Source organism: Ranitomeya imitator, chromosome 9, assembly GCF_032444005.1.
Source record: "Ranitomeya imitator isolate aRanImi1 chromosome 9, aRanImi1.pri, whole genome shotgun sequence".
Lineage (NCBI taxonomy): Eukaryota > Metazoa > Chordata > Amphibia > Anura > Dendrobatidae > Ranitomeya > Ranitomeya imitator.
In genome coordinates this window covers 3,223,904-3,250,009 of record NC_091290.1, presented here as the reverse complement: position 1 = coordinate 3,250,009, position 26,106 = coordinate 3,223,904, and the positions used below count along the sequence as shown (strand labels likewise).

Here is a 26,106-nt window from a genome sequence, read left to right as displayed (position 1 = left end):
TGGGCATTCAGAGTCACACTGTAAAGACCAGTTGGAGAAGGTGATGGCAGCATTACATAACTTAGGATGGATTATCAATCTTAAAAAATCGCGTCTTCAGCCCTTAACATCACAGCAGTTCTTGGGTCTTATTGTAGATTCAAGTCAGCAGGAATGTCGCCTGCCGGACTCAAAGGTTGATAGTATTCATCGTCTAGCCTCAAGAGCAATTAATAATCCCGTTATCTCCTTAAGAAGTGCAATGTCACTTTTGGGTTCCCTTACTTCTTGTTTTCCGGCGGTGCTGTGGGCACAGTTTCACTCCAGATCTCTACAGTGGGATGTTCTGCATAATTTTCGTCGGCTGGGCGCTAACCTTGATAGAAAATTTTCTCTATCTACGGAGACCACTGATTCACTAATTTGGTGGACGCACATTCCGAATCTGCGTAGAGGGGTACCTTGGACAAATCAAATAACACGAGTAATAACTACTGATGCTAGCCCCACGGGTTGGGGGGCACACTGGGAAGATGATTGCATTCAGGGTCTGTGGTCCCAGTCTGAGCGGGACACGTCTTCCAATCTAAAGGAATTGTTGGCGGTAGAACGCGCCTTGAATGCATTCCTTGTACCTCTGCAGGGTAGACATGTTAGACTACTCTCTGACAACCAGGTGACCGTTGCTTATGTTAACCACCAAGGAGGTACGCGGTCTAGGTCATTAATGAACGTTACAAATCGTATTTTTCAGATGGCCGAAAATCACCTACTCTCCCTTACGGCCCTTCATATAAAGGGAAAACTAAACACCATGGCCGATTATTTAAGCCGCAACGAGCTCAAACAAGGGGACTGGTCTCTAAAACCGGCTGTCTTCGATCAGATCATACGTCTATGGGGTTGTCCAGAGATGGATCTGTTTGCCAGTCGAGGAAACAAGAAACTTCATCAATTCTGTTCCCTAGACCCAAGAGACAACCCGTACGCGATCGACGCTCTTCTGATCTCCTGGAACTTCAGTCTCGCCTATGCGTTTCCCCCTCTGAATCTAATTCCTTTAGTGCTGAGGAAGATTCGGGAAGACAAAGCCCGAGTTATATTAATAGCTCCATTCTGGCCCAGAAGGTCTTGGTTCCCATGGTTAAGAAGCATGTCCATTTCCCAACCATGGATTCTCCCAGAAATTCCAGACCTCCTCTCCCAGGGTCCAGTTTTGCATCCACGAGTAGCCAACTTACATCTGACAGCGTGGAACTTGAGAGGTCACTTCTGAAAAAGAAGGGATTCTCTCAGAACCTTGTAAATACGCTGCTTAAAAGTAGGAAAGCCTCCACGACTAGCATTTATGTTAGGATATGGAGGAAGTTCCTATCAAGCTCAGGAGCACAGATCGATCAGAAACCTGATATTGCTCAGATCCTAGAATTTCTACAGAAGGGCCTAGATTTAGGCTTAGCCACCAGCACCCTTAGAGTTCAGGTTTCGGCTCTAGGGGCACTATATAATTCCAACATAGCTAGTAATCACTGGATAACAAGGTTTTTCAAAGCGGTCACCAGATCCAGGCCGGTTATTAAACAGAGAATAGTTCCATGGGACCTAAATCTTGTGCTCTCGGCTCTAACACAAGCTCCGTTCGAGCCTATTGACTCTCTCCCAATCAAGATCCTGTCGGTCAAAACAGCCCTCTTAGTTGCCCTCACATCGGCTAGAAGGGTTAGTGATCTACAGGCATTGTCCAGACAACGTCCATATATGCAATTTACGGAAGATAGAGTGGTGATGAGGCCTGACCCTCTTTATCTTCCAAAGGTTGCGTCAAAATTTCATAGATCTCAGGAGGTGGTCCTGCCTTCATTTTGTCCTAATCCCTCTAACGATAAGGAACAGAGATTTCATTGTTTAGACGTACGTAGGTGCCTTCTCAAATACATTTCAGTAACAGACACCTGGAAGAAAGATCACTCCTTATTTTTATCCTACCAGGGAGTTAGGAAGGGGCTTAGAGTATCAAAGAATACGCTAGCCAGATGGATTAGGGAGGCGATATCTCTTGCTTATACCGCAGGTGGCGTGGAAGTTCCAGAAGGAATAAAGGCTCACTCCACTCGTGCGGTAGCCACATCCTGGGCTGAGAGAGCAGAAGTGTCGATTGAAGACATCTGTAAGGCGGCCACATGGTCTTCTCCATCCACCTTTCTTAGACACTATAGGTTAGATCTAGGTGGCTCCTCCGACCTCACGTTTGGGAGAAGGGTGCTGGAGGCTATTATCCCTCCCTAGTCACTTTTCACTTCTCTGAAAGTCTCTCGTTGTGCTGTCATGGCGACTGAATAAATACGTACGCTACTCACCTGGTAGCAGTGTTTTTTCAGGAGCCATGACAGCACCCTTATATTCCCTACCCTCTTTGCTTTATGGGTTCAACACTTCCTTTAGTTAATTCCTAAGTTTATTCACTGGGTGAATTGTACCATATATTAATATTGTTTATGTGCTAATAACCTAGAAGGTCCTTTCATACTCTGTAAACCAACTGACGGGGGAGTGAGGTGCCGCCCTTTTTATGTCTGAGGTTTCCTGTCCCTGAAGGGCGGATCCCCTCTCTCGTTGTGCTGTCATGGCTCCTGAAAAAACACTGCTACCAGGTGAGTAGCGTACGTATTTTTACTTTATCGTGACACCGGTGCTCAGGAAAAATATAATGGAACTAGAGAAAGTACAAAGGAGGGCAACAAAATTAATAAAGGGGATGGGAGAACTACAATACCCAGATAGATTACCGAAATTAGGATTATTTAGTCTAGAAAAAAGACGACTGAGGGGCGATCTAATAACCATGTATAAGTATATAAGGGGACAATACAAATATCTCGCTGAGGATCTGTTTATACCAAGGAAGGTGACGGGCACAAGGGGGCATTCTTTGCGTCTGGAGGAGAGAAGGTTTTTCCACCAACATAGAAGAGGATTCTTTACTGTTAGGGCAGTGAGAATCTGGAATTGCTTGCCTGAGGAGGTGGTGATGGCGAACTCAGTCGAGGGGTTCAAGAGAGGCCTGGATGTCTTCCTGGAGCAGAACAATATTGTATCATACAATTATTAGGTTCTGTAGAAGGACGTAGATCTGGGGATTTATTATGATGGAATATAGGCTGAACTGGATGGACAAATGTCTTTTTTCGGCCTTACTCACTATGTTACCATGCTATCACCACAGACTCGCATAGGGCCCAGTTCAGAGACCTCCCATGCATCCATCGCTGGGGGGGGGTGTAAGGGATGTATGCCCATAAGATGTCCCAGGTATGTCAGAGATGGCTGGAAGCAGAAAAGGCCTTCACTGTGGAGGATGTTTTACAGGCGTTCCTTATAGAACAATTTCTTGCCACGTGTCTCTCAGAAATACGGGACTGGGAGCACACGCCGCTCACCTTGGATAGTGCTACATCCTTGGCCGAAGAGACCCTAACTATCCGGCCACAATGGAGGAGGCTTCTGGACATTAAACCACAGGCAACTCCCACGCCCCCGGCCCTCTCCAGTTATATCTACTCCCTCCATCCAGTCGCAGGCCGATGACAACCACATCTGAGAATCCTGGGCCCCGACAGTTCTGACCATGACCTAGGGTAATCACAGAGAGGAGATGTTATGGGTGCGGGCTACCTAGGCATCTGCAATCCAGCTGTTACTCAAGATAGCCCCACGCCGCCCACCTGGTCCTGTGCGTCTTCTGCACTCCATCCTGCCTATGGAAGAGTTGCAGTGCCATTTTGTGGGAGCCGTCACCCGACTACAGTCCATTCAAGCAGCACGACATCCAGACTTTATCGGGGAGCAACCACAATGACCGCATCAGATTTGTTAAGCAATCCGTCCCCTGCTACTAGATTGGAAGAATCTTAGTAACATAGTAACATAGTTAGTAAGGCCGAAAAAAGACATTTGTCCATCCAGTTCAGCCTATATCTTGGGACCGAGGGGAGTTTAGAAGAGAAAAAGAGGGTGACATTTCCATTGCAGCCTTTAGGTTAAGAGCAGAAGCTGGGGATGAGAGATGATGGGCATGTGGGAGATGATGCGGATGTGGGAGATGATGGGGATGTGGGAGATGATGGGGATAGCTTCACCTGAGAAAAGGGATTGTATTATCACGTAACAAAGGTCAGTGACAAGGGCAACCCTGACACTGTAACCAGGCAACTCCATTGTCCCTCAGAAGAACAGGGCTCAGCTATTCCAACTGGCCCATGACATCCCCTTGGCTGGACCTCAAGAAAGGAAAATGAGTGAAAAGGGATTCACCCACGTTTTACTGGCATGGCATCTTGCAGTCGGTAGCCCATTCTTGCCAGACCCGCAATGTAGCATCCATGAGCTCGACATAAGGTGTCCCTGCAACCCCTGCCCATAATTGAAGAACCATTTCAACGTGTAGCCGTGGACATTATAGGACCTCTGGCCCACCCCAGCGGGTAGGGGAAAAAAGAAATCCTTAGTAGTGGACTATGCCACTCGTTATCCTGAAGCCAGGGCCCTGTCCAGTATTACAGCAGTAAAGGTAGCAGAGGTTCTTGTTACCAGATTTACCCAGGTAGGGTTCCCCAGTGAAATATCATCGCATCAAGTGACTCAGTTTGTCAGACCTGATCCAGTCCCTCTGGCATACTTGTGGTGTCCGAGCCATTCGCACCACCCCATATCACCCGCAGACCAACGGACTATGTGAACGCTTTAATGGAACCCTAATAAATATGCTGACTTTGGAAAGGAATGGGGAAATACCTGCCACATCTCCTCTTTGCCAATCGGGAGGTTCCCCAAGAGTTCACAGCGTTCTGTCCCTTCAACCTAGTGTTTGACCGGATGGTCTGTGTGACTCTCTTCTGAAGGAATACTTGGAGGGAGATATCTGGCCCGTTAAAGAGCCGTGCGGCGCGAAACGGCCGTCGTCTACACTGGCTCGCACATCCTAGTAACCTGTTCCTCCGGCCATGACGTTTTAAGTAATTGAATAAAGGAAGAAGTTTTAAGGATCGGTGAGTTCTATCTGCAATTTCTCTTCTCTTCACCGCACAAAGGGATATATCTGGGACACCTGAACACCGGTCATTCCCTATGTTGTAGAGTTACGAGACCGGCTAGCCCAGCTTAGCTACCTTGGCTAAAGAACTCCAGCGAATGGCCCAGAGCAGACAAAAAACCTGGTATGACCGTAACTACAAGACCCAGGAATTTATGGAAGGGCAACAGGTGCTCATGTTTGTTGCTTCCCCTGATAACAAGCTTCATGCAATGTGGGAAGACTCTTATCAGGTTGTCAGCAAAATTATTGACACTAACTACATAATTTTTCTGAACCCTACTGGTCGACGACAGAAGACTGTCCACATCAACATCCTGAAAGAATATCACGACTGATCGTTACCTATTCTAGCCGATGGCCACCCCCCCAATGATACCTTCGATGACCAGTATCTCCTCCATCTCCAGATTGCCCAAGTGGGAGGATCCCTGGAAGAAGTGCCCCTGGGGACCCCATTTATCGGAAAAACAAAATGACAATATTTTTTCTGTACTTAGACCAAGGGCTTCTCCTTTCTCTGAATTCAGCAGGAAAAAAGAAAGAAACCAGAACGTATCGTTCCTAATCACGTCTGACCACTTTTAACTAACAACCCAGCATAGCCAGCCACTAGACTCTAAAACTTAACATTTAATATGTATACCTCTAAAATTATGTGTACTTTAAAAACAATTAGGTGCTCATGTTTAAACGTGCACTAGACAAGAAAAATGGCATGATCTCACCCAATTGCTGTCTCTCTTCTTGTTATAGATTCTTGTGCTTATTGAGAGCACGGCATGGGACGGAGACCAATAGACCTTTTCCAATGGGGGGGAGAAAAAAAAAATATATATATAGGTAGGTGGGGAGGAAGGGTTTGAAGCTATCTTCCCTGTCGTGCCCCGTGTATAAGACTCCCGCCCTAGCAAGGGCAGTCCCCAAGTTTGAGCCTACTTAGTGAAGCCCTTTAGTTAGTATAACCACCCTGGATGATATGTCCTCTTTCTCTTCCCAACGCGTTTCCCTCCCCGTTACGGGGGTTCATCAGGGGAATAAAATGTCCAGGTTAAATGTCCAGGTTAGTGGAGGTATTCTGCAGTGGCAGACATAAGGGACTGCCTTATCCTCACATGGAGGACGCCGCTGAATGAGGTTATGTCTGCCACTGCAGACCCCCCCACCTACATACATACATATATATATATATATATATATATATATATATATATATATATATATATATATATATATATATATAAAAAAATTTTTTTTCTCCCCCCCCATTGGAAAAGGTCTATTGTTCTCCGTCCCATGCCGTGCTCTCAATAAGCACAAGAATCTATAACAAGAAGAGAGACAGCAATTGGGTGAGATCATGCCATTTTTCTTCTCCTTTCTCCTCAAGGCTGGGGCTGACTACTCTCACCAGCCACCATGTGGAGACCTCCGGACAACGCCCCATCCAGGAGGCGGCCTACTGGATTCCAGAAGTTTTTCAAGACATGATAAAGAAGGAACCGGAGGAGATGAAACAACTGGGCATTATCCAGCCATATCACAGCTCCTGGGCCTCTCCAGTCGTCCTGGTCCCCAAGAAGGATGGTACAATGCGGTCCTGCGTTGATTACCGGAGATGAACCCCTTCACCCTTTGGGTATTTTCCATTTTTTCGTTTGTTTATTGCTCCCCTTTTTCCCAGAGCCATAACTTTTTGTTATTTTCCCATCAATGTGATTATGTGAGGGCTATTTTTTTATGCTGGACGAGTTGTACTTTTAAATGACACCATTGATTTTTACCATATAATGTACTGGAAAATGGTAAACAAAAAAAAACAGTTGTGGAACTTTTTTTTACAATTTCACCACACTTGGATGTTTTTTTTTTTCCATGTTCACCAAATGCTAAAACTGACCTGCCATCATGATTCTGTAGTGTAGCAGAAAGGCTCACTTGCTATATCATGCCAATCCATGGGCAACCTGCTGTCATGTGACACAGGCGTCGATGGGCTGGGTTTGTGATCTGCTTCCGGCGCGAGCATGTTAAACGCCGCTGTCAGAGATTGACAGTGGCATTTAACATGTTAACAGCCGCAGGTGGATCGTGATTCCACCTGTGGCTGTTAGGAGCACATGTCGGCTAATGAAATTGTCTGGCATTTGCTGGAAAAGATGCAGGCTTATCACCAGAGCCAGTAGTAAAGGGGGAGAATCGACATGCGCCATACATGCACGTTGCATGTCGTGATGGGGTTAAAAGATGCCACCAAGAGTGTTGGATCATCTAGCCATTGCCCAATTTGTAACCACGTTAGACTTGAGCAAGGGGTACTGGCCGATACCCCTAGCGGTGGATGCTCGGGAGCACTAAGCATTCATTACTCCATTTGGGCTTTTTCAGTTCCTGGGAATGCCCTTTGGTATGAAAAATGCCTGGTCATGAGTAACTGCTCAACGGCTGAGGCTAAAATTCAAGCTTTCTTGTCACCTCTTTCCCTCCCGACAATTTCCCCTGAAGATTGTAAAGCCCTCACGGCCAAAGTCACACTTAAAGAAATAAATGATATTTTAAAAACCATCCCGAATGGGAAAGCACCTGGCCCTGACGGTTTCCCGGTGGGCTATTACAAAAAATTCTCTGATATCCTTCTTCCCCACCTAGTAAATCTTTTTAATTCCTTTTTAGAAGGGAAGCTCCCACCTCGCCAAACATTAGAGGCTTACATTACCATCATACCAAAGGAGGGAAAAGATGAAAGCCTGTGCAGTAATTACCGCCCTATCTCATTGCTCAACACGGACCTGAAATTATGGGCTAAAGTGTTGGCTTCAAGGATGAGTAGTGTTTTGAGCAGGGTCATTTGCCCTGACCAGGTGGGGTTCGTGAAGGGCCGAGAAGGCAAAGACAATTCCACTAAAATTCTTCACGCTATTTCATATGCAAAGAAAACAAAGACTCCATTGACAATTCTGTCGACTGATGCTGAAAAAGCATTTGACAGAATAAGTTGGAGATACATGGTCTGCACGCTAAAAAAATTTGCCTTCCCAGTGGCCTTTATAGACGCTATTATGTCCCTCTACGTAGACCCATCTGCTAAAGTCGGGGTAAATGGTATTTTTTCTGAACCCTTTAATATAACTAATGGAACCAGGCAGGGCTGTCCTCTCTCACCCTCCTTGTTTATTATGGTCATGGAAACTTTAATGGAAAGGATTAGACAGGATAAGGAGATCAAAGGCCTAGAGATGGGCAAATTGGAGGTCAAAGTAGCTGCTTTTGCAGACGACCTTTTCATTTTGACCTCCAACCCTAAAACATCCTTTCCGAAATTATTGTCCTTGTTTGCGGACTTTGGTGAGATCTCTAATTTTAAAATAAACGCAAATAAGTCCGAAGCTCTAAATATCTCAGCAAGGTCCTCAGACATTCTTGAATTAAAAGAAAGCACCCCCTTTAATTGGTCTTCAGAAAAACTAAAATATCTTGGAATTTATTTAACAGCTAACCCTTCTTCCCTATACAAATGCAATTACACTCCCCTCCTGACACGGCTTCAAGCAGATCTAAAAACTTATGACCTACCCTATTTATCTTGGATGGGAAGAATAAATGTCATTAAATCCTACATATTTCCCAAAATTTTCTATACCATGAACATGGTTCCCATACACCTTCCCAATTTATTTTTCCATTCAGCCAACCAACTGATCTCACAATTTATTTGGAAATATAAAAAAGCCAGACTCCCTTTTAAAATTCTCTCCCTTCCCAAAGGCAAGGGAGGTCTCGGCCTCCCAGATGTCAAAACTTATTATAAAGCTATACACCTCGCTAGATGGTTAAACTTACTAAAACCTAATCCGGAAAACTTTAACACAAAACTAGAACTTACCCTGTTAGGCGAGGAAGTTGATCTTTACCTCTGGTCATCCTACAATTGCCCACGTAAAAAACTTGATGAGATCCTACATAACACCTTATCTATAAGACGCTCCCTTATACCAAATCAGCTCCCATTCTGTTACTTTCTTGATAGCATTCCGATTGGGATCATTCCATGGTTGGTAGACCCCACATATGAAGACATCTATGGACTCTGGGCATCACTCCCAGACACCCCAATTTCTCATTTCCTGTCAAATCAAACACCCTGCAAAGATAACTGGCCGATTAATGCTACTAAACAACCCACTAATTTCCTCCAAAAATACCACATACATCGAATATTGACAAATTTCAGAACTAAGGTTAGTCACTCTTCAGACTGGCTCTGGCTCGATTTGCTGGTGAGGCTAAAACCCCCAATCACCAAAATAGTCTCTAAACTTTATGCGAATCTCCTCAATAACTCAACTCAATTCAAACCTTTATATCTCTCTTCTTGGGAAACAGAGTTAGGAGTGACATTGTCCCCCCGGGAGGCCCAACAGATACTCGCCAATTCTCACTGGTTCTCCAGATGCATCCTATTACAAGAAAACTCATTTAAAATCCTTTCTAGGTGGTATCGAACCCCAGAAAGATTGTTTCATTGGGGATTGACGGATTCCCCGATGTGTTGGAGATGCTCTCGATCCATGGGTTCCTTAGCTCATATATTCTGGTTTTGTCCGGACTTAAAACAATTCTGGACGGACATAAACAAATCTCTACACAGCATGGAGCTAATGGATCGAGACCTAACGCCCCAAGATGTCTTACTCTCCCTTCCATCTTTCTCCTTTACACCAAAGAAGCACGATTTACTACCTATTCTATTAGCAGCTGCAAAACATTTGATATCAATACACTGGAAGAAAACAACCCCTCCATCGTTTAATGAATGGAGACTGAAAGTCCAAGACTTATACCGCTTAGAGGAACTGTCCAGTTGGGAAACGCGATCCCATGAGAAATTTTGTGCCACTTGGCGCCCTTGGATCTCCTTTTCATCTCCCACTTCTGGGTCTTGTTGAATAGGATGCGATGACCGATCCGCCTTCGCGTCTGCACCAACTTTTTAGCACACTCCAACCACTTTTTCTGCCGTCCACTCCTCCTCTCTCTCATTTAATAACAACTTCATTTAAGATGTTAGTCACCTTTGTTGCACCCCCTAGCCTTACAATTTTCTTTTACAGCTCATTGTGATATCTAAGGCTGATTTTCATGGACCTGAAATTTGTTCTTTGTTTTGCATACTCAAATGTTATTATCTAACGAGTGTATATCGATTTTAAAATCTCTCTTGATTATCTTACGACTTGTTGTAATGCAACAAAACATATGTACTTATGACACGAGAGTTTGTTTATTTCAATTTGTTCTTTCTTATGTTTATTGAAATTATAAATAAAGAATTTAAAAAAAAAAAATGCCTGGTCTACTTTCCAGAGACTGGTAGATCGACTGTTAGAGCAATGTCAGGACTTCGCCTGTGTACTTGGATGACATTGCCATTTTCAGCACCACCTGGGAGGAACATCTTAAACACTTGGGCATAGTTCTACACCATATCCTGCCTGCAGGACTGACCATTCGCCCTGATAAATCCCAATTGGGGATGAGACCCTAAAGGTCTGAACCTGCCAAGGTGGAATCCATTAGCAATTGGTGTAGACCCCGGGATAAGAAGGTTTTTTGGTACTGTAGTTGTTGGCTATTGAAAATTTGTTTCAGCACCTTGGCCAAGCCCCTAACCGACCTGACCCGCAAGAACATGCCTAGGAATGTGACGTGGATGACTACACGCGAGGAGGACTTTTTAGCGTTAAAGATTGCCCTCATCACTGCTTCTGTCTTGGTCACCCCTGACTATACAGATGCGTCCACCTTCAGGATTGGGGAAGGTCTTATCCAGATGAACGCCGCTGGGGAGGAACATTCTGTTGCTTTTGCCAGTTGGAAACTACTGGATCGGGAAGTTGTCTATGCCACCATTGAAAAGGAGTGCCTTGCCATTGTATGGCCACTAAATAAAATTGCAGAGACTTTACAATTGTCACAGACCGCAACCATCTCATGTGGATGAACCCCGTATCTGGGGACAATGGACGATTGCTGCGGTGGAGGTCTCTGCATGTTAAATGTTGATGGCAGAAAAACGCTGAACAGTAATGGCTTGTTGGCGAGGGCTGTCATGAGAAAACCTCCTCAGCTGATATTTGGCAGGTTTCATCTGCACAAGACTCCTGGAACAATGTTCTTTGGACAGACGAGACCAGAGTGGAGATGTTTTGGTAATAATGCCCACAAGCCGCTGACGTCAGCAGTTGAGCACTGCGGTGAAGGGGATGGTTTGGACTCCATGAGCGCCTCGGTGTACTAATGTATTCTAGAGTCATCTGTGAGGCCATCTATCCAAAACCTGAGAGTGGGTCATGTACCAGGACGAGGATCAGCAACTCTCCGTCATGCTGGCTGAGAAAGAAAAGCCTGGCGGTGCGGCAATGGCCGTGTCCAGACCTCCGCCCAGTAGAACTGCTGTGATGAGACCTTATATGAGCTGTATAGGAACGAGCGCCCCGCACAGACCCGGAGCACCGCTGGCTTCTTCATTTTGGCCTGGATTGTGGTAGATCATTAATGACACGGTGTCGCTGTCATGTGTTGTTCATCTGAGGTTGATTTACTTTGTTTAAGACCTTCTAAGGACCAGACGTTTTGCGATGTCCTGACCATAGACTTCAGAGAGGGTGTACTCAGTTTTTCTCATGATTGTATGCAGAAAAGATTACAATAGCTTGCATCCTCTTGGTGGGCGGCTTTATTCCCACCTCCCAGTGATTAGCGCATGGCTTGGCTAATTACGGAGCCCTTGGCGGGGTGGGGGGCAGGATACACGGCACATTCGGAGCCGGCTGTGTGAATCTCCCTGGAGCGCACACAATATTTACCGGTAAATGTCTTCGGCTACGGAGCCCCTAGAGACCTTAAGACAACTCTGGACAGTTTACAAAACCACTGGATGGTGTTGGGGGAGGGGAGAGCGGCACCTGCTTCATTGTGGAGGAGTGGGGTTCACTTTATTTTTCTAACCACAACCTTTTATTACTAAGATGAGATTCTGAAAAGATGAATTCCTGCAAGAAAAAAACAAGAATAAAATGAAACCACAAGAGTGGGGAAGGAAGCAGCTCGCGTAGCCGGGAACGTTACTCGCGACCTGCAGAAATTGGGGATTTTCCATCTGACGGTTTCTGTAAATGTTCAATCTCTCTATAACTGTGCAGTGGGCGGAGCTTAGCTGGTGTGATGTCAGAGCTCTACTGTGTGCTCTAAGCCAATCAAATTCTTCTCCCTGCTGCTGCCCCTCCCCTGTCACAGACGGCACAGGGGAGAAGCTGCAGCTGCATCTCCCTCCTCCGACTTTTATGCCCTCTATTACATTAGATAAATCTGGTGATTGAGAACGGTCATAGCAGTCACAGGCAGAGAGGAGTCAGGGGCCCGGCTGGTGTATGGGGAGCAAGACATCATGGCCTATGTGTAGAAGGCCCGAGAGCCACATGCCGGGACCCAAGAGCCACATTCCAGGGGCCAGAGGCAACATACAGAGGGCACCAGGAGCCTCATAGAGGGGACACGAGAGCCTCACACGGGGGACATGAGACTGACATACAGGGAAACTGAGAACCTCACGCAGGGGTCCCGAGAGCCTCACGCAGGGGTCCCGAGAGCCTCACACAGGGGTCCCGAGAGCCTCACACAGGGGTCCCGAGAGCCTCACACAGGGGTCTCTAGAGCCTCACATAGGGGTCCCGAGAGCCTCTCATGGGAAACATGAGACTGACATACAGGGAAACTGAGAGCCTCACGCAGGGGTCCCGAGAGCCTCACACAGGGGTCCCGAGAGCCTCACACAGGGGTCTCTAGAGCCTCACATAGGGGTCCCGAGAGCCTCTCATGGGAAACATGAGACTGACATACAGGGAAACTGAGAGCCTCACGCAGGGGTCTCTAGAGCCTCACATAGGGGTCCCGAGAGCCTCACACGGGAAACATGAGACTGACATACAGGGAAACTGAGAACCTCATACAGAGGGCCCAGAGAGCCTCACGCAGGGGTCCCGAGAGCCTCACGCAGGGGTCCCGAGAGCCTCACATAGGGGTCCCAAGAGCCACTATTGGGTAGTGCCGCTCTACCCCTGGAATGATAGACGATGTTCAGTTTCACCATCACTTCCCCTGTAAATGGTGGCCCGTCCAGTCCGGTGTTTTCCGCATGCGGTGGGTTTGGGGTCTGTGTCTCGGGGGCTTTTCTTATGCTGGAGTCACACACAACATATAAAAAAATCGGTCGGTTTTTCATGGACGAGAATCGAACAAATGTTTAATGAACAATGATCCGTGTGCAGTGGGAGGATGCGATTTTTTTTTTGATTTTTTGATTTTTTTCTCTCCAAAAAATATCTGTTTGTCATCCGTATGGTGAGATTTTCTCGAGGGCTTGCAAAATGGACATATAATGGATCCATGGGCTCAAATATTCTTGAAAATATATATATATATATATATATATATATATATATATATATATATATATATATATATATATATATATATATAACCAAAAGTTTGGACACACCTTCTCATTTAACGATTTTTCTGTATTTTCATGACTATGAAAATTGTACATTCACACTGAAGACATCAAAACTATGAATTAACACATGTGGAATTATATACTTAACAAAACAGTGTAAAACAACTGAAATTATGTCTTATATTCTAGGTTCTTCAAAGTAGCTACCTTTTGCTTTGATGACTGCTTTGCACACTCTTGGCATTCTCTTGATGAGCTTCAGTGTGAATTTACAATTTTCATAGTCATGAAAAAACAGAAAAATCTTTAAATGAGAAGGTGTGTCCAAACTTTTGGTCTGTACCGTATATGTTTATAATACAGAGCTAGATAGCAGAAAAGCCGGTAATTCAATTGTCTGCTTTTGCTACAGTGCCTTGCGAAAGTATTCGCCCCCCTGGAACTTCTCAGCCTTTTCCACATATCAGGCTCCAAATATAAAGATACCATATGTCAATTTTTGGTGAAGAATCAACAACAAGTGGAACACGATTGTGAAGTTGAACGAAATTTATTGGTTATTTTACATTTTTGTGGAAATTCAAAAACTGAAAAGTGGGACGTGCAATATCAGGCTAGTTTCACCCTAGCGTTTATCCGGGCTGCGGAGGGATGCGGACGTCGCATGTGTCGTTTTGACTGTGCGATGACCTGCGCCGAACGCAACATGTTGCTTTTTCGTGCAGATGCCGCACTGTCAAAACAATGCATGCGTCAGCATCCGCATACAGCAGCATGTCCTGCGTACCCAATGTTAAAGATAGGGTGCGCACGCCGCATGCAGCCATGGGCGGAGCTGAACAAAGAGGTGTCGCAGTGGGTGGGGCTTCACGGAGGAAATCCGCATCCCTCCGCAGCCCGGATAAACGCTAGTGTGAAACTAGCCTAATTCGTCCCCTTTACTTTCAGTTCAGCAAACTCCCTCCAGAAGTTCATTGTGGATCTCTGAATGATCCAATGTTGTCCTAAATACCCAATGATGATAAATATAATCCACCTGTGTGTGATCGAGTCTCTGTATAAATGCACCTGCTCTGTGATAGTCTCAGGGGTCTGTGTGAAGCATCATGAAGACCAAGGAACACAACAGGCAGCTCCGTGATACTGTTGTGGAGAAGTTTAAAGCCGGATTTGGATACAAAATGATTTCCAAAACTTTAAACATCCCAAGGAGAACTGTGCAAGGATCATGTTGAAATGGAAGGAGCATCATACCACTGCAAATCTACCAAGACCCGGCCGTCCCTCTAAACTTTCATCTCAAACAAGGAGAAGACTGATCAGAGATGCAGCCAAGAGGCCGATGATCACTGTGGATGAGCTGCAGAGATCTACAGCTGAGGTGGGACAGTCTGTCCATAGGACAATAATCAGTCGTACACTGCACTAATCTGGCCTTTATGGAAGAGTGGCAAGAAGAAAGCCATTTCTCACAGATATCCATAAACAACAAGTCACCTGGGAGACACCAAACATGTGGAAGAAGGTGCTCTGCTCAGATGAAACCAACATCAAACCTTTCAGCAGCAATGCCACATGATATGTTTGGCGTAAAGGCAACGCAGCTCATCACCCTGAACACACCATCCCCACAGTCAAACATGGTGGTGGCAGCATCATGGTTTGGGCCTGCTTTTCTTCAGCAGAGACAGGGAAGATGGTTAAAATTGATGGGAAGATGGATGGAGCCAAATACAGGACCATTCTTGAAGAAAACCTGTTGGAGTCTGCAAAAGGCCTGAGACTGGGACGGAGATTTGTCTTCCAACAAGACAATGATCCCAAACATAAAGCAAAATCTACAATGGAATGGTTCACAAATAAACGTATCCAGGTGTTAGAATGGCCGAATCACAGTCCAGACCTCAATCCAATGGAGAATCTGTGGAAAGAGCTGAAAACTGCTGTTCACAAACGATCTCCATCAACCTCACTGAGCGCGAGCTGTTTGTCAAGGAAGAAGGGGCGAGAATTTCAGTCTCTCCATGTACAAAACTGATAGAGACAGAACCCCAAGAGACTTGTAATCGCAGCAAAAGGAGGCGCAATAAAGTATTAAGTTACAGGGGCGAATAATATTGCACGCCCAACTTTTCAAGTTTCCACAAAAATGTAAAATAACCAATAAATTTTGTTCAACTTCACACTTGTGTTCCACTTGTTGTTGATTCTTCACCAAAAATTTACATTTGGAATCTTTATGTTTGAAGCATGATATGTGGGAAAGGCTGAGAAGCTCCAGGGGGCGAATACTTTCGCAAGGCAGTGTAAATCCTTACCGAACTCGACAGGATTTGAGACATGGCTTACCTACAGTAAACCATTGCATATCCAATATTTACTCGGACTCCCATGACAGCACGACGAGAGAGGGGATCCGCCCATTAGGAACAGGAAACCTACAGATTCAAAAAGGGCGGCACCTCTCCCTTGCCTCAGTTGGTTTCCTGTTCCTGATGGGACGGGTGCCTACAGAAGGAGCCCAGGCCGGCCGGCCGATTACGGTAGCGGGGGGGTCTCCTACCTCGGCCGGTGCGGAGATCCCTGGAGACGCCACGGTGGTCCTTGCTGGATTGCACATCGGTGGCGTTCGCAGCAGGGAGCGGAGTCCGGAGGATTTCCTGCCTCCATCAGCGTCGGCGCAGGTAAGTATTTCCCATTGGTGGCGCAGCGGTGCGGCGTGGCTGCGGGTGCCGGGCTCAGATGTGTGGGTGAGCTCCGGAGCGCTGCCGATCCATCCCCGGCGTCCTGCACCGCTCTCAGCGTGTGCTGGAGCGTTTCCGGGTGCAGTGACGTAGGGGGGCGGAGTTGGTAGCCGCTTCCGGGTCGCCGGACGTCTGCGCATGCGCGGTCGGTCCAAGATGGCGGCGCCCATCGCATCTGGACGCCGGTTCGTCCGCCAGCCCTCCTGCCCTCCCTGCTGTGTCCGGAGCCAATAGGGATAGCGCTGGCCCATCTGCTGACCGGATCCAAGGGGGATTTAAGCGGGTTACAATGTCAGAACCCTGCTTTTGGTCGCAATTTGTCATGGAGAGTGGTGGTGAGCAGCAGCAGCTGCCAGACGAGGTACGTCAGAAGCCCAAGAAAGATAAAGGCGACCAACCTAGTCGTAAAAGCTCATCCGAGCAGGGATCCAGAGCTTCGACTAGGAAAGAACCCCCTCGGATTCCGGTACTTGACTTTGGCGCACGGGTAAGTGATCTACGTGAAAGTTCACTCTGTGACGCGGGCCCCTTATACTTTATCTTTCCAGGGGAAGAAGAGTACGGACAAGTCAAAACATAAGGAGTGTGCCCTCTGTGGAGTCCCCTTACCTGACTCTTGTTCGAAAAAGTTATGTGCCCCCTGTATACAACAGACGGTAGCAGAAGAGTCCGTGAGTACGGCAAACTTAAAGGAAATGATCCGGCTAGAAGTAAGGGAGTCATTACGATCCCTATCCCAAGCGGAAGGCTCGAAGCATAGGACCCCTCTGGACTCTAATTCTTCAGAAGAGGAAAGAGAAGAAAGTACCTATCTCTCTAGTCCTTCTCCTCTTCATCAGATGAGGAGTCTGGACGATTTTGTCTACCCTTGGATAAGATTGACAGGGTGGTCAAATCAGTTAGAGGCACGATGGGTATAGAGCAGTGTTTCTCAACTCCGGTCCTCAAGACCCCACAACAGGTCATGTTTTCAGGATTTCCTTAGTATTGCACCGGCGATGGAATTAATCCTTGAGCAGGTGATGATATTATCACCTGTGCAATACTAAGGAAATCCTGAAAACATGACCTGTTGTGGGGTCTTGAGGACTGGAGTTGAGAAACACTGGTATAGAGGAACCCAAATCACAGCTCTCAAAACAGGAGTTGATGTTTAGTGGATTAGATCGTAAAAAACATAGATCTTTCCCGGTAAACGAGAAGATCCAAGAATTGATCCTTCGAGAATGGAAAAAAACGGAAAAAAAGGGGGCCTTACCGCCAGCTTTAAAACGCAGGTATCCCTTTGATGATCCGGTTGTGGATACGTGGGATAAAGCCCCTAAGTTGGACGCGGCAGTAGCAAAAGCGTCAAAGAAAGCCTCATTACCCTTTGAGGATATGGGGTCCCTCAAAGATCCTCTAGACAGGAAGGCAGATATCTTCCTTAATGGTACCTGGGAGATGGCGGCAGGATCCCTCAGACCAGCCGTGGCCGCAACATGCACAGCCAGGTCATTAATGGTCTGGCTAGATCAATTAGAGTCTCAGCTTAAGGACGGTGCATCCAGAGATTCTATTCTGAAAGCGCTACCAACAATTCAGAATGCTGCGGCGTTCCTATCGGACGCATCTGTGGACTCTGTCAGAATGGCGGCTAGAGCGGCAGGACTATCTAACGCGGCTTGCAGAGCCTTATGGTTAAAGTGCTGGTCAGGTGACATTCAGTCCAGAACTAAACTCTGCGCCATTCCGTGCGAGGGACAATATCTCTTTGGTCCAACGCTGGATGAATTGCTGGAAAAGGCAGGCGATGACAAAAAGAAGTTTCCCAGTCTGTACTCAGCATCCTACCGCCGACCCTTCAATCGAAGAAGGTTTGGTCGCGGGAAGAAACGCGGGTCCTCTCCCACTAGAGAAAGTTTCAGATGGGAAGACAGACGCGGTAGAGGTACGGGCTACATGTTTTGCCGTTCCTCAAAGGATTAGAAAAAACCGGACCAATGACTAGCGATCCCTGTGGGGGGTAGACTGTCAGCTTTCTCCTCAGCGTCGCTTGACATTACGAACAGTAAATGGGTCAGAGGCATTATTACTAAAGGTCTAAGGCTGGACTTCAATCACTGGCCTCGAGAAATAATTTAAATTAACCCCTTTACGTTCCTCCCCCCTTGAGCAAGCAGCTCAAGAAGCAGAGGTCATGAACTTATGCTCCAAAAACGTATTGATGGAAATTCCAGAATCAGAAAGAGGAAGGGGATTTTACTCTCCTCTTTTTCTGATCAAAAAGCCAGACAGATCTTTTAGAACGATCATAAATCTAAAATGTCTTAATGAGTTCCTTGTCAATGAATCATTCAAAATGGAAACAATTAATTCAGCAATAAAAATGTTGTTTAATCACTGTTTCATGGTAGTTGTAGATCTTAAAGATGCATACTATCATGTTCCAATACATGAACACTTCCAGAGGTTCCTGAGAGTAGCTGTGTCAGTGGGGGGTCGCATTCGCCATTTCCAGTTCAGAGCACTCCCCTTTGGCTTATCAGCGGCTCCTAGGGTGTTCACAAAACTAGTGGCCGAGGTCATGGCGCACTTACGAGAGTCCGACATCCTGATCATTCCCTACTTGGATGACTTCCTTATAGTAGGGAGCTCAGCAGACCATTGCCTGTCCCAGCTAGAAACAGCCACATCCAAACTTGAGCGTCTGGGGTGGATCATAAATTATGAGAAATCTCGTTTACAGCCTCAAAAAATACAAAGATTCTTAGGACTGTTATTAAACTCAGAATCCCAACAGTGTTGTCTTCCACCGACAAATTATTACATATCCAGCAACAGGTGTCTAAGGCAATTGATAAACCATCCATGACCCTTAGACAGGCTATGTCACTATTGGGTTCTTTAACCTCTTGCATTCCCGCTGTCCGTTGGGCCAAGTTCCACACCAGACCGTTACAATCCGAGGTGCTGGTTAATGACAGAATCTTACAGGGGTCTCTGCAAAGTCAGATTACCTTAGGTCCAAAAGCGCTCACATCTCTTAGGTGGTGGCTAGACAGTGAAAACTTATCGGCGGGAGTTCCCTGGGTGTCTCAGGTAACACGTGTTGTAACAACAGATGCTAGCCCTTCGGGTTGGGGAGCACACATGGATGACATGATGGTTCAGGGTCTATGGCCCCCTCCCCTAACATCAGCCTCCTCCAACCAGAAAGAGTTAATGGCAGTAGAACTTTCAGTGAAAAAATTCCTCATATATCTACAGGGTCATCATGTCAAGATCCTATCAGACAACCAGGTGGCGGTCGCATACATAAATCATCAGGGTGGAACTCATTCCGAGTCACTGATGAGAGTGGCGGATCGTCTGTTCCAGACAGCGGAAAATCATTTCTTATCCTTAACCGCTCTACACATAAGAGGAAAAGAAAATGTCAAAGCAGACTTTCTAAGCCGCAACACCTTGAGGCAAGGGGAGTGGTCCCTAAACAATTGCGTGTTCGACCAGATTGTCCACAAATGCGGACATCCAGAAGTAGATTTATTTGCTACCAGGGACAACCGGAAGACAATAAAATTCTGTTCCCTAAATCCCAGGGAGAATCCTCTGGCGGTAGACGCCTTTCTGATCAATTGGGATTTTCAGCTGGCTTATGCGTTTCCTCCACTAGGCCTGATACCCTTAGTAGTCAGGAAGATAAGAGAAGATCGAGCCAGAGTTATATTGATTGCCCCATTCTGGCCCAGAAGGGCCTGGTTCACTTGGCTCAGGATCATGTCAGTGGAGGACCCCTGGGTACTTCCGGAGATTCCAGATTTGCTCTACCAGGGTCCGATCAGTCATCCGCAAGTAAAGAACCTTCATTTAACGGCATGGATTTTGAAAGGGCGTTACTAGAAAACAAAGGGTTCTCCCCGAGTCTAATTGAGACCCTTATGAAAAGTAGGAAGCAAATAACCACAACAATCTACGCTAGAACCTGGCGGAAATTTCTGGCCTCTTCTGATTTCAATTTAGAAGAAGGAATACCTATAAAACAAATCTTAGAATTCCTGCAAAAAGGCTTAGAGTTAGGTCTATCTACTAGTACTCTAAAGGTACAGGTCTCGGCCCTAGGTGCTCTATTTTCCTGTAACATCGCCAATAATTACTGGATCTCAAGGTTCATTAAGGCATCTAGTAGGTCTAGACCCATACATAAAGATAGATCTATGCCTTGGGATCTCAACCTAGTCCTATCAGCATTGACTAAAGAGCCGTTTGAACCTTTACAATCAGCTTCAATTAAGGCCTTATCCCTTAAGACAGCATTTCTGGTAGCAATTACATCTGCCCGTAGAGTAGGAGACATACAAGCTCTCTCCAGGGTTTCCCCTTATACAGAGTTTCTACCAGATAGGGTAATCCTCAGACCGGACCCGGCCTATTTACCAAAAGTATCATCATGGTTTCACAGGTCACAAGAGATAATTTTACCATGCTTCCTTCCCAATCCTGCTAACTCAGGGTATCAAAGTACACGCTAGCAAAGTGGATTAGGGAGGCTATCTCTTTGGCTTATACTGCAGGTGGGGGTCCGGCTCCGCAGAATCTGAGGGCGCATTCCACCAGGGCCATGGCTACATCCTGGGCGGAAAAATCTGGAGTATCAATCGACCAGATATGTAAGGCGGCCACATGGTCATCCCCGTCCACCTTCTTTAAACACTATAGGTTGGATTTGGGGGCTTCCTCTGATCTCACATTCAGGTTAAGGGTGCTACAAGCCATAGTCCCTCCCTAAGGTACCTTACATCTCTGTAATTCTCTCGTCGTGCTGTCATGGGAGTCCGAGTAAAGCATTAAGCTACTTACTGGTAGCGGCATTTCTCGGAGGCCCATGACAGCACCCTTAGTTCCCTCCCTATTCACGTGGGGGTTGCACTTCCTATTAATGTATATATCTCACATATGATACCCAGTTCCAATATATGGCTGAAATTTTGTATATAATCTGTATATAGTGTATATTTTTTTGTGCCACTAACCGCGGTAGTCCTCTCAAGACTCTGAAATACAACTGAGGCAAGGGAGAGGTACCGCCCTTTTTGTATCTGTAGGTTTCCTGTTCCTAATGGGCAAATCCCCTCTCTCGTCGTGCTGTCATGGGCCTACGAGAAATGCCGCTACCAGTAAGTAGCTTAATGCTATTTTTACATATTTTTTACTAATAATGTTAGTAGATCGCGTTTGTAAAATGTGGGAGCTGTAGATGTTAATTTAAAAAGTTAATTCACGGAAGAAATTGGCGTGGGCTCCAGCACAATCTTCTCCGCCAGAGTAGTAAAGCCAGTGACTGAGGGCAGATATTAATAGCCTGGAGGGGGTCCACGGTTATTACCCCCCCCAACCCCCCCCCCCCCGGCTAAAAACACCTGCCCCCAGCCACCCCAGAAAAGGCACATCTGGAAGATGCGCCTATTCTGGCACTTGGCCACTCTCTTCCCATTCCCGTGTAGCGGTGGGATATGGGGTAATGAAGGGTTAATGTCACCTTGCTATTGTAAGGTGACATTAAGCCTAATTAATAATGGAGAGGCGTCAATAAGACACCGATCCATTACTAATCCTAGAGTAGGAAAGGGTTAATAATACATTAAGAATAAAGTATGGTATTTTAATGAAAGAAAGAAACACACAGGTTTTTAATATCTTTATTGTACACTCAGTCCAAAGCAAAGCCCTGGTTCTTCTAAAAAAATAAAACAACAACAACATCATCCCATAGCTGTCCGCTGTACATTCAAGTGTGAATCCATCTGAAGGGGTTAAATACCTTTACAATCCAGAGGGCTGCTAATGCAGCTGTGCTCCTGGCTGTAAAAGACTGGGGAATGAGTGGACTGCAGGGAATAACCGATGACTAGCAGTGCCGTCACCGAAGCTCCGCCCCCTGGTGGCATGAACTCATATGGACTGTAGCGTGGGAAAGTTTCTGAATATACTGTGTGTGTGTGTGTGTGTGTGTGTGTGTGTGTGTGTGTGTATATATATATATATATATATATATATATATATATATATATATATATATATATATATATATATATATTAGATGGTTGCCCGATTCTAACGCATCGGGTATTCTAGAATATGCATGTCCACGTAGTATATTGCCCAGCCACGTAGTATATTGCCCAGCCACGTAGTATATTGCCCAGCCACGTAGTACAGTTATATGAAAAGGTTTGGGCACCCCTATTAATCTTAAGCTTAATGTTTTATATCAGCCCCTGCGCTATTTCTCCCTCAGACCCCGTATCAGCCCCTGCGCCATTTCTCCATCAGACCCCGTATCCGCCCCTGCGTCATTTCTCTATCAGACCCTGTATCAGCCCCTGCGTCATTTCTCCCTCAGACCCCATATCAGCCCCTGCGTCATTTCTCCATCAGACTCCGTATCGGCCCCTGCGCCATTTCTCCATCAGACCCCGTGTCGGCCCCTGCGTCATTTCTCCATCAGACCCCGTATCCGCCCCTGCGTCATTTCTCCATCAGACCCCGTATCTGCCTCTGCGCCATTTCTCTATCAGACCCCGTATCAGCCCCTGCGTCATTTCTCCATCAGACCCCGTATCAGCCCCTGCGTCATTTCTCCATCAGACTCCGTATCGGCCACTGCGCCATTTCTCCATCAGACCCCGTGTCGGCCCCTGCGTCATTTCTCCATCAGACCCCGTATCAGCCCCTGCGTCATTTCTCCATCAGACCCCGTATCAGCCCCTGCGTCATTTCTCCATCAGACCCCGTATCAGCCCCTGCGCCATTTCTCCATCAGACCCCATATCAGCCCCTGCGTCATTTCTCCATCAGACCCCGTATCAGCCCCTGCGCCATTTCTCCATCAGACCCTGTATCAGCCCCTGCGCCATTTCTCCATCAGACCCCGTATCAGCCCCTGCGTCATTTCTCCATCAGACCCCGTATCAGCCCCTGCGTCATTTCTCCATCAGACCCCGTATCAGCCCCTGCGCCATTTCTCCATCAGACCCGGTATCAGCCCCTGCGTCATTTCTCCATCAGACCCCGTATCAGCCCCTGCGTCATTTCTCCATCAGACCCCGTATCAGCCCCTGCGTCATTTCTCCATCAGACCCCGTATCAGCCCCTGCACCATTTCTCCATCAGACCCCGTATCAGCCCCTCATCCTGTTCTAAGCTGAACTTTTGTTTTCCTCCTTTTCCCTGTGCCACCCTCACCGGAGACGTCTTATTTTTTTGCCAGTTTTCCTTTTCTCCAGAATGTTCTGTTCTGACCACAGAAGCTTCTTTGCGGCTCATTACAATAAAGCAGAATAAGTGTTTGAGCCGCGGCTGCAAATGGGAACTTTCCATTAATCTAAAAGGTTTCCTGACGCCGCGGGCTCCCGGACGCCGCGGGCATTGTTCTGTGATCTATGAATTATTCAGCAGGCAGTTTAGATTGTCAGCTCCTGTGCTCAGGGTTCACCATCTGCCGTCTTCCTCGCTGGCGGCCTCATGGCGATGTTTACTCGTGAAACCTGCTACGTGCAATTATAGGAAACGGCACATGATTCTCCTCTGAGCAGCAAACGAGACACCCCTAGAGAATAGCCCCCACCCCTGTAATGCCCCCAATAACTGCAGCCCCCACCCCTGTAATGCCCCCAATAACTGCAGCCCCCACCCCTGTAATATCCCCCAATAACTGCAGCCCCCACCCCTGTAATGCCCCCCATAACTGCAGCCCCCACCCCTGTAATGCCCCCCAATAACTGCAGCCCCCACCCCTGTAATGCCCCCCATAACTTCAGCCCCCACCCCTGTAATGCCCGCCAATAACTGCAGCCCCCACCCCTGTAATGCCCCCCAATAACTGCAGCCCCCACCCCTGTAATATCCCCCAATAACTGCAGCCCCCACCCCTGTAATGCCCCCCAATAACTGCAGCCCCCACCCCTGTAATGCCCCCAATAACTGCAGCCCCCACCCCTATAATACCCCCCCAATAACTGCAGCCCCTACTCCTATAATGCCCCTCAATAACTGCAGCCCCCACCCCTGTAATGCCCCCCAATAACTGCAGCCTTTACCCCTGTAATGCCCCTCAATAACTAGCTCCACCCCTGTAATACCCCCAATAACTGCAGCCCCTACCCTTGTAATATCCCCCCAATAGCTGCAGCCCCCACCCCTATAATACCCCCCAATAACTGTAGCCCCTACCCTTGTAATATCCCCCCAATAACTGCAGCCCCCACCCCTATAATACCCCCCAATAACTGCAGCCCCCACCCCTATAATACCCCTCCAATAACTGCAGCCCCTACCCCTGTAATGTCCCCCAATAACTGCAGCCCCTACCCTTGTAATATCCCCCCAATAACTGCAGCCCCCACCCCTATAATACCCCCCAATAACTGCAGCCCCCACCCCTATAATACCCCTCCAATAACTGCAGCCCCTACCCCTGTAATATCCCCAATAACTACAGTCCTCACCCCTGAAATGCTCCCCAATAACTGCATCCCCCACTCCTGTAATGCCCCCCAATAACTGCAGCCCCCACTCCTGTAATGCCCCCCAATAACTGCAGCCCCTACTCCTATAATGCCCCTCAATAACTGCAGCCCCCACCCCTGTAATGCCCCCCAATAACTGCAGCCCCCACCCCTATAATACCCCCCAATAACTGCAGCCCCCACCCCTATAATACCCCTCCAATAACTGCAGCCCCTACCCCTGTAATATCCCCAATAACTACAGTCCTCACCCCTGAAATGCTCCCCAATAACTGCATCCCCCACTCCTATAATGCCCCTCAATAACTGCAGCCCCCACCCCTGTAATATCCCCAATAACTACAGTCCTCACCCCTGAAATGCTCCCCAATAACTGCAGCCCCTACTCCTATAATGCCCCTCAATAACTGCAGCCCCCACCCCTGTAATGCCCCCCAATAACTGCAGCCCCACCCCTGTAATGCCCCTCAATAACTAGCTCCACCCCTGTAATACCCCTCCCAATAACTGCAGCCCCTACCCCTGTAATACCCCCAATAACTGCAGCCCCTACCCCTGTAATATCCCCCCAATAACTGCATCCCCCACCCCTGTAATGCCCCCCAATAACTGCAGCCCCACCCCTGTAATGCCCCCCAATAACTGCAGCTTCTTCCTACACTAACCTCTGGTCCTTTTCTTGTTTGCAGTCTGATGGTCCTGGCAGATGCTGAGAGCGGGATGGACATACTGAACACGCTGCCCGTCCACCGGTAAGATGTGCGCCGTATCGCCAACGCCGGGTCACGTGATCATTGTGCCGGGTCATGTGATCATTGCGCCAGGTCACGTGATTAGAGCACCCCCCGTGTAGGGCAATGGGGTACTCGGGGCCGGGTCCTTTGGTTCTCAGTGGAGATGTCACGGTGGCTGACCCGGTCCGTGGCCCTAGGGGAACGTCCGTTGAAAATGAGGGATAGGTCTTTAAATGGATAATGTTCGTGACCCCACCTGTGGTATTCGGTCAGGGTGACCAATGCTGTTTAGGATTCCGCTGGGGTGATGTTATGGCAGCTAGATGGTATACCTTCCCACAGGTGAAGTGTGTCCCCAGGGTTTCCCAGAGTGTAGATGGTGGATGGTGAAAGGCGCAGTGAATAACGAGGATGCAAGGTTGCAGTCTCTTTACCTTTACTGAAGACTTCAGCATCCACAGTCCAGAGCACAGATCACAGGGCAGGCAGAGTCCGGCCGGTTTGGAGGCAAATCCAGAGTCCCCTTATCCAGGTGGAA

The 26,106-nt window shown here is 47.3% G+C and overlaps 1 protein-coding gene across 6 annotated transcripts in view; it reads left to right on the top strand.

Annotated features, from left to right (window-relative positions):
• The window catches only part of INSC (INSC spindle orientation adaptor protein), a 279,978-nt gene that overhangs the window by 56,640 nt on the left and 197,232 nt on the right, over window positions 1-26,106 (top strand). For 4 of the 6 annotated variants that reach the window (XM_069738644.1, XM_069738641.1, XM_069738640.1 and 1 more), the window contains exon 2: window positions 25,524-25,586. The exons of 1 other annotated variant lie outside the window; for it this stretch is intronic. In XM_069738644.1, coding sequence (XP_069594745.1) covers window positions 25,528-25,586 — 59 coding nt within the window. In that variant the 5' untranslated portion in view covers window positions 25,524-25,527. Of the gene's footprint in view, window positions 1-25,519; window positions 25,587-26,106 lie in introns of those variants that run through there. One more of the 6 variants, XM_069738645.1, reaches the window with a different exon arrangement.